We start from the raw sequence: 13,037 nt of genomic DNA, 5'->3' as shown, positions 1-13,037 counted from the left end.
GCTGAAGAGTGAAGCAGAAACTGCAGAAAGTAGCAAGCTGGAGAAGGGGATCCCTAACTCCCTATATAAACCCACATAAGAGCCAGTCTTAACTTCAAGGCTTTGAAAATAAAACTAAGATCTAAAACCACTGCCCAAGTCTTAGACTAACCTATAAATGATGCATCTACAGAACAAACAGCAGCATACAAATCTTTGAAACCCAAAACTGAGACTGGAACTACCATGTACAGAAATTGAGAAGAAGTAGTAACAGTTTGAACAAAACTCAGTGACTGTTTGCTAAAACAATCACACACACACCCACACACACTCTCACACCAATCATGACAGCAACAAAATCATCTTCCAGAGTACTGTAATAGCTCTGAAGTCTACTTACAATAGTTAACATAAGTCAATAATTATTTGACATTATTAAGAACCAGTAAAAACATCAATTCTTGAGGGAAAAGATAATTGGATACCAACCCCAAGGGAAAAAGATCGGATGACAATTTTGATGTAAAAATTATCAGATAAAGACTCTAAAGGTAAACGCCCTTAAAATGATGGAAAGATTTAAGTTACCAACAGAAAAACCACATATGTGTATACTCGTTCACACACACACATACACACACATAAAAAGAAATTGTAGAAGTGAAAAATACATGATTTGAAGTACAGAATTAACTGGATGGGCTTAAAAATACAACGTAGATGACAAAGTGAAGTGTTAGTGAACTGGAAGACCGATGAACAGAAATCTTTAATTAGAAGAAAAGAGAAAAGAATGGGGAAAAAATAAAGAGAGTCTCAAGGACCCAGTAAGTACCTTGTATTCTAGCTATAATTAATAATTAAAAAAAAATCTAAATTTACTGTTACTGGAAATATAGAAACAGAAAAAACAGGACAGTGAAGAAAAATAATTTTAATGAAATAGCCTAAACTTTCCAAATATAAGTTTACAGACTTAAGAAACTTAGGGATCCACAAACAGAATCATCTCTAAGTAAACCGTGCCTAGGCATATCACAAGCAAACTGTTGAAAACCAAAGATAAATTAAAAATACTCTAAGTACATAGAGAAAAATGATCATTATATATAAAAAAAAAACCTGAAGGACTGTAGATTTTTCATCAAAATCATGGATGTCAGAATATAGCTATAGAACACCTGTAGAGTACTGACCTAAATAATTTTTTATTCAGAATTTTTTATCCAGTGACAAGATCTTGCAGGAATGAAGGCAAAATAAAGACATTTTCCCATTCTCTTCTACATGACTTTTTTGAGCAAAAAAGGATATAACACTGCCTAGTGGGTTTTTCAATAAATGCAAAATTAACAAAAATAACTAAAACATAAGGACTGGTAGGGGACGATAAAAGGGCTCAAAAAGTTTTAAGGCTTCTACATTTTATTTGAATGGAGTAAAATATAATTCTAAATAGACTGTGAAAAGTTACACAGGTATAGTTTAACCTAAGCAACACTAAAATAAAACAAAAAATTAAAAATGGATATAGCCAAAAAGCCAAAAAATAAATCTTCAAACAATCTGAAAAGCAGCAGAGGAATAAATTGCAAAGAACACCAAAAGAAAAATATTCGTATATTTGCAGGCCTAAATTAAATGATACTAATAATTATTAAGTATGAATTAAAACATACCAATTAAAATATAGAGATTGCTAATAAAAATAATAAATAATAAAAAGACAACTTCCAAGTATCTATAAGAAACCCACTTTAGGGAATGCCTGGGTGGTTCAGTGGTTGAGTGTCTGGCCTTCGGCTCAGAGTATGACCTGGAGTCCCAGGATCGAGTCCTGCATCGGGCTCCTTGCATGGAGCCTGCTTCTCCTTCCTCTGCCTACATCCTGCCTTTTTCTCTGCCTCTGTGTCCCTCATGAATAAATATAATCTTAAAAAAAAAACTCACTTTAAAAACAAATACATAGGCATGTTAAATGTAGAAGGAAAAAAAAAGACAAACCATACAAACACTAATCAAAAGGAAGGTGGCATGGTTATAGTGTATCTTCAGAATCTTTAGAACAGAGACAGAGAAACATTATATACTAACAAGGTCAATTCACCAAGAAGACATAGGAATATTAGACGTGTGCACATCTAAGAAGGCTCAGAATGCACGAATCAAAAACTATGATGAGCTAGATGGAAAAATACACAAGCCCACAATTTATTTGGCAACTTAGTACTCCCCTCTCTTTCTGTAATGGCTAGAATAAGACAGAACATCAGTATGCAAACAAAAAAGCTATACAATCTGACCTATTAGACATCTATAGAACATTCCGCCCATTAACCTTAGTATATACATTTTTAACTGCACATGGAACTTGCATTAAAACAGACTATATTCTGGGGGCACCAGGGTGGTTCAGTGGGGGTAAAGCATCTAACTCTTGGTTTTGACTCAGTTCATGATCTTTGGGATGTGAGATCGAGCCCCATGTTGAGCTCTACATTCTACATTCAGTGCAGAGTCTGCTTGAGATTTGCTCCCTTTCCCTCCACCTCCCCCTCGGTCCTTTTCCACTCTCCCTCCACCACACATGTACTTACTCTCTCAAATAAATACATTAAAAAAAAAAAAAAAGTACGATTGTATTCTGGACGATACAAATCTTGACAAACTTAAAAGAATTGAAATCACACAAAATATATGTTCTGACGATAACAATTAAAACAGAAATCAGTAAGAGCCCATTCATTGCCAGTGGAAATGCAAAATGGTACAGCCATTTTGAAAGACAGTTTGGCAGCTTCTTACCAAATTAAACATATTCTTACTATATAATCCAGCAATCATGCTCCTTGGTATTTATCCAAATATGTTGAAAACTAATATCCACACAAAAACCTACACATGGATGTTTATATACATAATTCTCATAATGTCAAAGCTTGGAAGCAACCAAGACGTCTTTCAGAAGGTGAATGAACTGTGGCAAATCCAGACAATGGAATCATCCAGTAATTAACCATAACAACAAAGGAGCTATCAAGTCATGAAAAAGACATGGAGAAACTTTAAATGCCTAACACTAACTCAAGAACACAACCTGAAAAGACTATATATTCTAGGACTCCAAAAAAAAAAAAAAAAAAATGACATTGAAGGAAAAAGCCAAGTTATGGAAAAAGGATAAGTAGTTATTAGGAGTAAATGAGGGAAGAAGAGATAAATAAATGCAGCATGGAACAATTTTATGGGAACTATTCTGGAGGATACTATGATGGCAGACATGTCCCTGTTCATTTATGTGAACCTATACAATGTACAACACAAAGAGTGAACCCTAATGTAGACTATGGACTTTAAGTGATGATGACCTGTCAATAAAGATATATCAATTTATAACAAATGCACCATCGTGGTATAGGATGTTGACTGTGGGGAAGGCTGTGTGTATACTGAGAGGTAAGGGGTATATGGGAATATCCTTGTCTTCTACTCAATTTTACTATGAACCTTCAGGGGCTATGAAAGAGTATGTACATATATACAGATATAGATCTCTCTATCTATCTGTATATATAAATATATAGATAGGTAGATACAGATATAGATCTATCTATCTATCTAAATATATAGATAGGTAGATAAAGTTCTACATAAAATGTGTGGGATTGCAGTAAACAGAACTCAAAAAAATTTACAGTAGAGCTATTCTTTGAAAAAATTAAATTGATAAAAACTCTATCCCAAATGATGAAAGAGGAAAAAGAAAAAGAATAATGATTTCAGGAATTAAAGACAAACATTAAAAGCTTAATAAGGGAATATTACAAATACTTTTACCATCAATTTGACAGCTTAGACAAGTACGAATTCCTTGAAAAACAAACTACCACAGTACACTCAATAAAAAAATAACCTGAATTTCTTTTATCTAATAAAAAAATTGAATTCGTAGTTGAGAATTTTCCAACAAAAAAAAATTCCAGGACCAGATAACCTTCTATCAATTCTATCAAACATTTAAGAAATAAAACCGACCACAAAAACTTTTCCAGAAAATGTAAGTGGAAATATGTTCCAGCATTTTACGAGAGCAGCATTACCCTGACTCTAAAACCAAAGACATGAAAAAGTAAAAGACCAACATTCCTCGTGTATATATACGCAAAAAAAAAATCCTCAAAATTTCAGGTAAAACCAGAAAAGAAAAAAAATCCAAGCACTTTAAATAGTTTAGCAAAATACATTCATTCAACATTTTTTAAAGATACATGCTAACTAGGATATTAAATACAATATAATTAATGTCTTAAAATTTCTATGTATTAGTGTGCAGATTTATATATGGCCATTCAAGACCAACAAATCCATCTTTATTGAAGAGTTTTTTAGTACTTAACAAACCAGAAAATTTCCAGAAACATTCTTACATACAGAAAAATTTTGAAGCATTAGAATCAAATTCACCAGTTATACATTCTGGATTACAGATATTTGGTATTCTCATCCTTTCTTGTTTAAGAGAAAAGTAAGATCTGTTTCACGGCTATTTATCACACTTTAATTTTTATCTCACGAGGGCAAATATTCCTAGTGCCAAACACCTAACAGGACTGAGATCTGTTGAATATTGACAATTGCATGTGCAAAACCAAAATATGCCTGAATACTTTCCCTTTTTAAGATTTTTTTTTTTTAGGAGTGAGAGTGTGCAAGTAGGGGGAGGAGCAGGAGGGAAGAGAGGGAGGGAGGGCGAAATATCTCAAGCAGACCCTGGACATGCATGGGGCTTAATCTTATAACCCTGAGATTGTGATCTGAGCTGAAACCAAGAGTCAGATGCCTAAACTGAGCCACCTAGCAGTCTCTCCCTGAACACTTAAAAAAAAAAAAAAAGTATTTGAGAGTGAGTAAGCAGGGGGAGGGGTACAGAAAGAGAGGGAGAGAATGACTCTCAAGGGGACTCCCTGCTAAGTGCAGAGTCTGACCTGGGGCTCCATCCCACAACCCTGGGATCATGACCTGAGCTAAAATCAAAGAGTCTGACGCTCAACCTACTGAGCCACCCAGGTGCTCCCATGAACACTTTTAAAACTATGAACTGTGACCTATTAGCAGATTTAGTATCAATTTAAGGTGTTTTTAAGATGACAATAGAATAATATAGAAATACTGGCATGAATCATATTAAGGATCAGCAATATTTCATGAGACTTGTTTCAGATATACATTTATACATACAGCATACAGACATAAATGATACACCGGTGCACTCAGAAACCATAATGTCCTTGTGAGTTTACATTTATTTCTATATACAATCCAAAAAATCTGCAAAGCGCAGTAAAGGTAGTTTATATGTATTTAGCTTACTTCAAATAAGGAATACTCACCCAACATTTTATAAAAATTTGGAAACAGACATTTGGAGGGTTTGGGGTGTTTTTTTTTATACTTGTAAATAAAAACATTGAAAGTATTAATAGTTCAAATTTAAGTCCTAAGTAATTTGCCGCTTTCTACAAATTGTTCCTATCTTATATAAATGTGTATTAAAAATATAAAATTCACAAAGACTTTAAGTATCTGTGCATATGACATGCATATATATGGAGGTAATCATGATGTAAAATGTTTCTTATTGTAAAATTGCTCAAGAGTTCAAAAGATAGTCCAAATGTCAGTCTTACCAGCAAACATGCTTTACTGGCAACCAGAAGGTCTTTCATCTACCTATTTTACTAAGTTACTCTCCTATTTAATAATTTCTCAATAATTTTCCAAACCCTTTCAGATAAACTGTAACTCGTTTATATAGTGTGCAAGGTCCTATCTGAACTTGCTAATTTTTCCTGCTTCATTTCTTATTGTTTTCCCACTCAAAAATGTATCATATTATAGAAAATTTCCCAAACATGCCAATTTACTTATGGCTACATGTCTTTATATACACTCTTATAAAATTTTCTTTTTAGATTTTAGTCATTTAAGGATTGAGGGAAGAAAAAGCAGACCACAAAAAAATACACTGACATGAAAACCATGAGAAAACTAAGAGATGAGAGAAGTTGAAGAAAACAGGTAAATTAAAGGAGGAAATGAGCAACTGCTGACAACCAAAATGACTGGTTTTAAAAACAATTAACTCCATTTGGCAAATCAGTCAATAGCTTTCTACCTCATAGGTTCAAGAGTGAATGGGAAGCATAAAAGTGGAGATGTGGGAAGTCAGGATGATACAAATATTGGACAGTAATTAGGGAAGGATATAGATTACAGAGATTTTATTGTATTTAAAGAACGGAGAGCCTCGATTCTCTGTAGAGGCTTTAAGAAGGAAGCTAATGTTTGAAAAGGAAGAGACAAGATATAGCAACATTAAGTCTAACACTGCAACGCCTGATGCACTTACTTAGCAAACGTTTTGAGGTTAGGCCAGAAAGTCATAGTGTGCATGTGTAGCAAGATTTTGTTATAACGCTGTCTGGGGTAATTGAAAGAAGCATATTATACATACTAGAAGCTTCTCAAGATTTAATCTAATTATTCCTTCAGAATGAAAAAAGTATCTGGTAAAAAGCAATAATAGCAATCAAAGAAGAAAAAATAAATAAATCTATGCCATCCTCCCAGGAACAATTTTTTACCTTGTGAGTTAAATAACAGAAACATGAACACAGTACAAAGGCTTACCCTTAAGATATTCTGGCAGTAATTATTTTCTACTCGATAAGAAACAAAACACCTTTATCACTTTAATTAGTTTAAAAATCAAGAAAAATAACATACCACATCTTTTATAGAAGTGCTTGATTTCTTAAGTAAATATAGTTCTTTTTTCTTCTGTTCAATGTAGTATCTAATGTCTTCATTAAACAAACAAACAAAAAAAAAGGTTAAAGATTAGCATTTTTCCTCTGGAATTAAACACTGCTATTTTCTTAATACTAGAGTTAGGTGAAAAAATTGCCACTTTAGGTATCTCTTGCTATCAGAATTCCCCTTGTGTAAAACCAGGAACCAAGAGCACAAATTAATACTTTTAACAAATACTATCAAAAACTGATACAATTCTTACCATCAATATGAAGAATTTTTACTCCCCATGATAAAGCATTTGATAATATACTATTTGAAGGAATAAAATCCTGTAAAAAAAAAAAAAAAAAAAAGGTTTAACAGTTTTCCTAGAAAATTACTGATTTAAATGAGTTAAATTTTAAAAATTATTTGAAGGTTAATGTCACTGAGGCAAGTATTCAGAATAGACTCTATATAGTTACAAAAGCAATCCATATATGGTTTTTCTTTTGGAATTTCTAAGTTAATCCTGTTTAATATATTCCCATATACTTGACAGTTAACATTAACTGTAGCCATACAGTTAACAATTTTAAGAAATTTCATTTAAAAATGCAAAAATGCCGTAAGCTTCATACATCTCCAGTAATATTTTAAAAGGCCACAAGATGGAGATGTTTCTTCATGAAAAGTAGATTCTGTTCTTTGTAAAATGAAATACATGATGATATTTAGGCTTTTCCTATTAAATATGAGGAAAGGAAAATTTCATAATAGTATATTATTATGAAAGTTCTTAATAACAGTATACTGTAAATTTTTAAATTTCATACTTACATGGTCCTTGATAGCTTTTTCAACTAATAATTTTCCTCTACTCAAACACACCTATAAAAATCCCAGAGATCAAACATTAAAAAGTTACAATTCATTGGGGAATAAATATAAAATAGCTAGACTAAATTGATAAAATAAATTTTAATTATAAAATTTAAAATAGACAAAATTTATTTCTACAAGTCTTAATGACTATCAACACAATAAATGTATAGAAAAAGGCAATTTCCCTAGGGCCTTTATAGTAAGTAATAAGCTCTATTAAAAAGTTTGCTCTTTTTTTTGGTAAAGCAACTAAACAATTGAATGAAAACAAACATCAGTTCTGTAGTAAAATGTCTGTAAAGAGTAAGTTTAGATTCTAATTTCATATTCAAATGAAGATGTGAGAATATGACTAAATCAGACATATTATTTTTATATGGTACTTCACATTTTAAACAGAACTCTGAAAAGCAACTAAAATGATACAAAAGCAACCATTTGGAAATAGTCACTAGTATAATCTCAGTTCTCCAAAAAAGCACTAAAGTGAAAAAATACATAAGCCTTCCTTGACTTTTCTTCTTGTAGGTATTTCTATTTTTCCCTCTCCCCAATTTATCTTTCACTCTATTTTCTAACTTGTCAATGAAGTAACAGAGATATAGTATCAGTAACTAAAACAGGGGCTGGCAAATATTTTCTGTAAAGGGCCAGATAGCACATGTTTTAGACCTACGCATCTGTCCTATCGAATACCTCCTTTATAGCAGGAAATCAACCAGTTAATATGTTAAGTAAATGAACAGGTCTGGCTGTATTCCAATAAAACTTTATTTATGGATATTGATATCTGAATTTAAATGTCACAAAATACTTTCAATGTTTGCGCAAGCATTTGAAGATGTAAAAACCATGCTTAGCTCAAGGCTGTAAAAAAAAAAAAAAAAAACAACTTGGCCCATGCCATAGTTCGCTTACTCCTGCTGTGAAACAAAAGGTTTCCACTTCTACTTTAAATAATAATATGCTGTTACTTGCTAGTTGTTTGTAAATAACTCTTAAAAATAAAAGCCATCCTAAAAGGCAAAAGTGTTAATTTAGCAGAATATAACCCCAATATTAGGAGAAAAATCACCTTTCCCTAAGACAATAACCTTATTAATGATTGGAAAGCCACCCATATGTAGATACTGTTCTACCTAAGTAAACTCAGCATCCAGTCTACTCTTGAAAATCATGAGATCCTCAGGCTACATACAGCTTTTCTGAACGTCTCAAAGTACACTGAAGAGACTTACTGAATCTGGAGATTTAAATGAACTTCCATCATGGCTGGGATGAGGTGAAGTGGTTTCTGCAGTGTATGCAGATTCTGGACTTGGTACAGGAGAAATTCTTCCCAATGTTTGTGCAAATTTAGCTTCCTTTTTATTTGAAATAAGGTAACTGATATCTTTGCTAAGAAATTCTTCAACTCGCTAAAGGAAAACAAAGTATTTTCAAATAAGCCATATAAACCATTAACTATTTCATATTTCAGGTACAGTGTAAAATGCCAATTTGATACATTTCAATATTTTGTAAATTAATGTTTTTTTATATAGTATTCTGAATTTGAGTTCTGAGGAAGTACAATGGGAGTCCCAATAACAACCAGCATATGCTAGATACTATTTTTTTTTAAGATTTTATTTATTCATTCATGAGAGACACAGATTGAGAGAGAGAGAGAGGCAGAGACATAGGCAGAGGGAGAAGCAGGATTCTCGCAGGGAGCCCTATGTGGGACTCAATCCCTGATCCTGGGATCGGGCCCTGAGCCAAAGGCAGAGGCTCGACCACTGAGCCACTGGGCGTCCCTAGATACAATTTTTAAGTACTTTATATATCCCAATTAATTTAATCCATATAACAGGGCAGCCCAGTGGCTTAGTGGTTTAGCGCTGCCTTCAGCCCAGGACGTGATCCTGGAGACCCGGAATTGAGTCCCACGTCAGGCTCCCTGCCTGCATGGAGCCTGCTTCTCTCTTTGCCTGTGTCTCTGCCTCTCTCTCTCTGTCTCATGAATAAATAAATAAATAAAATCTTAAAAAAAAAAAAAATCCATGTAACAACCCCATGGTATATTACTAATATCCACATTTTATGGAAAAGAAAATTAAAGAGAAGTGATATGACTTGGTTGAGGTTACATCATAGCAAATAACAGAATTTGAACATACACATTCTGATCCAAGTCCATGCTCTAATGCACTACTGTCCAGTAAAACATACTATAATGATGTTAATGTTCTTTATCAGTAATGTCCAATATGGTAGCAACTCGCCACATGTGGCTACTAAGCACTTAAAATATAACAAAGGTAACAAATGTGATTGTGCAATTGAATTTTTTACTCAATACAGTATTCATTAAATTTAAATAGCTGATGGCTGTAATATCGGGCAGGATAGTTCAAAATCAGTTAACATCTTTCTATAAAACTTTAACAGGAAGAAGGGGACCTTCACTCTCAGAGTATAAGACTGAAGATAATTTCCCTACTAAAATGTTTGGAAATCCCTGCTTGTATCCTGAATTTATAAATACAAGTACCAGGTGTCAATGTTATCAAAGATCATTCATATTGAATGGTAGGAAAATTAAAGCAGAAATAAATCTGTTTGCAAATCATTAACTATTTGCATAAATGAAAGATTTCTAAAATATTTTAAACAGCTATATATTTAATTTCTATTGGATCTCATCACATAAAGGGTAATACTAAAAAAATGAAGTATTTAACAGATAAATAAATTCCATCTAAGTGTTAAGTAAATTTGCTGCTTACACCAGTGGCCCTCTTGCTACTTCTTTTTGCTCTGAGTAGCATTTTCATCAACCAGTAAACAAGATATCCACATTTACTTATTTCAAGGATTATAAATGGGCAGAAGACGTGAACAGACATTTCTGCAAAGAAGACATACACATGGCCAACAAGCACATGAGAAAATGCTCTGCATCACTTGCCATCAGGGAATATAAATCAAAACCACAATGAGATACCACCTCACACCAGTGAGAATGGGGAAAATTAACAAGACAGGAAACAACAAATGTTGGAGAGGATGTGCAGAAAGGGGAACCCTCTTGCACAGTTGGTGGGAATGTGAACTGATGCAGCCACTCTGGAAAACTGTATGGAGGTTCCTCAAAGAGTTAAAAATAGAGCTACCCTATGACTTACAAGGTCTTACAAGGGCCAACAGGAATATAAATGCACAATTTACACATTAAACGCTTTCTTCATTTTCATAATTATGTGGCCTCAGCACCGCCAGAGGTTCTAATTTTTCAAAAGGAACCACTCTCCCATATTTTTTAAAAATTGTGATAAAAATACTTATTAAATTGACCATTTTAACCATTTTTAAGTATGCAATTCAGTGGCACTGAGTACAAGTACAATGTTGAGCAACCATCACCACTACACATTTCTAAAACTTTTTCATCATCCTAAGATAAAACTCTATTAAACAGTAACTTCCCATTTTCTCCTCTTCCCAGCCCCTTTTGTGTTCTACTTTGCTTCTACAAATTTAACTATTCTAGATAATTTATATAGGCCAAATCCTGTATTTGTCTTTTTGTGTCTGAGTTATTCTGCTCAGCAGTGTTTTCAAGGTTCATGAATGTTTTAGCAAGGGATTACTTTTCAAGGTTGAATAATATTCCATTGTACGTATAGACATTTTGATCATCCACTGATCTGAAGATGAAAATCAGGGTTGTTTTCACCTTTTGTCGATTGAGAATAATGCTGCTATGCACGAGTATATGAGTATCTCTTCAAGGCCTTGCTCCAATTGTTTTGGGTATAACTTGTTTTCCATAGCAGTTATACCATTTTACAATTCCACCAACCCACAAGGGTTCCAAACTCCACACATCCTTGCCAATACTTACATTTTTTGATACTAACCATCCTAACAGATGTGACATGGTATCTCCTTTTGGTTTTCATTTTTATCTCCCTAATGATTAGGGATGGAGAGCCATCTTTTCACGTGCTTGTTAGCTAAGCGTACGTCTTCTTTAGAGAAGTGTCTATTTGAGTCCTTTGCTCATGTTTTAATTGGTTGTTTTTCAATGTTGAGCTATATGAGTTCTTTACCTATTCTGGATATTAATCACCTATCAGATCACCAATATAACATAGTTTCTTGCTATTTCCCTCCATCTAAATCCCAAGCTCAAGTCACATTGTAGTAACTAGCAGTTGCTCCCACTATACATAGATTAACTTCAAATATATTCTGCCCTCTATTTAGTTTGTCCATTCTACCTAATATATTCCTACTAGACTTTCAAGACTTAGGTTAAACTCTTATCTCTGCTATGATTCCTAAAGGCAAAGTTAATCATTTTCTTCTTTGTATTCTTTTTTTTTTTTTAAGTAAGCTCCATGCCCCACATGGAGCCCAATGTGGTGCTTCAACTTAAAACTGTAAGATCAAGACCCGAGCTGGGAGCAAGACTGAGTCACCCCGGCACCCCTCTTCTCTGTATTCTAATGGCAATTTCTACATAACTTTTGTTAAAGCACTGACAATGCTGTATCTGTAAATTATTTAGGTGTCTGATATTCCCACAGACTGACAGCAGTAGACTACATCTTACGTATTTTTTGCATCCCCAGCAGCTAAAACAGTGCTACCAAATGAAAGACACTAGTGGATTAATTTTTTAATAAATTTCCACATGACCAAATCATAATTATTCTTCAAAGCTAACTTCAAATTGTGTTTGCACAAGAGCTTCCAAGATTTTCTTAGTTGGAAGTAATTTTTCCTTGTTGATATTATTATGTTGTGTTACAATTAATTATACCCATGCAATCTCTACCTAAATCAGAAGCTAAAAGCCAGACAGACCTAAGATTCATTTTTGTAATCTACCAAAACAATACCAAATTCCTTAGTGCTTAGTTTCATCACAGTCTTCAATTTATCAGTTATAGTTGAATTTAGGTCTCTTAAAGAGTAAACCTGAAACTTTTTGAGTCACTCACGGCTACAATGAACATCAACCAAGTAACTGTCTTCAAGTTCATGATAATGCAAGGCATTTATCCTTACATCTTTGTTCTTCTCCAACTGTCTTATTTTAGCCCAGAATGTTTAGATATGGACCTAAATATGGTTGATTCCATGTCCTTTTTAAGATAATTTTGTAACAGCTACATTCATTGCCACTATTAAAAAGATAGTTCCCTATTAGGTCAAATTTCACTGCTGTGTTTTCAGTGGTTGAACTCTCCAGATAAATGGGATATGTTTTCATTAAGAGTAATAAACAAATGCATAAAGTGGACAATTACAGAAAAAGAAAACACTGGTAATAATCTGAAGATAAATTACAAAATGAAGAATCATCCTTTCAAGGAATATCT

At 33.3% G+C, this 13,037-nt stretch overlaps 1 protein-coding gene across 2 annotated transcripts in view; it reads right to left on the bottom strand.

Annotated features, from left to right (window-relative positions):
* The window catches only part of DBF4 (DBF4 zinc finger), a 36,816-nt gene that overhangs the window by 19,910 nt on the left and 3,869 nt on the right, over positions 1-13,037 (bottom strand). For both annotated transcript variants that reach the window (XM_041728215.1, XM_041728214.1), the window contains exons 3-6: positions 8,901-9,080; positions 7,618-7,668; positions 7,058-7,127; positions 6,769-6,845 (exon numbers count right to left, since the gene is read on the bottom strand). In XM_041728215.1, coding sequence (XP_041584149.1) covers positions 6,769-6,845; positions 7,058-7,127; positions 7,618-7,668; positions 8,901-9,080 — 378 coding nt within the window. The remainder of the gene's footprint in view (positions 1-6,768; positions 6,846-7,057; positions 7,128-7,617; positions 7,669-8,900; positions 9,081-13,037) is intronic.

This window comes from Vulpes lagopus, chromosome 13 (assembly GCF_018345385.1).
Source record: "Vulpes lagopus strain Blue_001 chromosome 13, ASM1834538v1, whole genome shotgun sequence".
In the NCBI taxonomy this organism is placed as follows: Eukaryota; Metazoa; Chordata; class Mammalia; order Carnivora; family Canidae; genus Vulpes; species Vulpes lagopus.
This window is presented reverse-complemented; position numbering and strand designations above follow the sequence as displayed.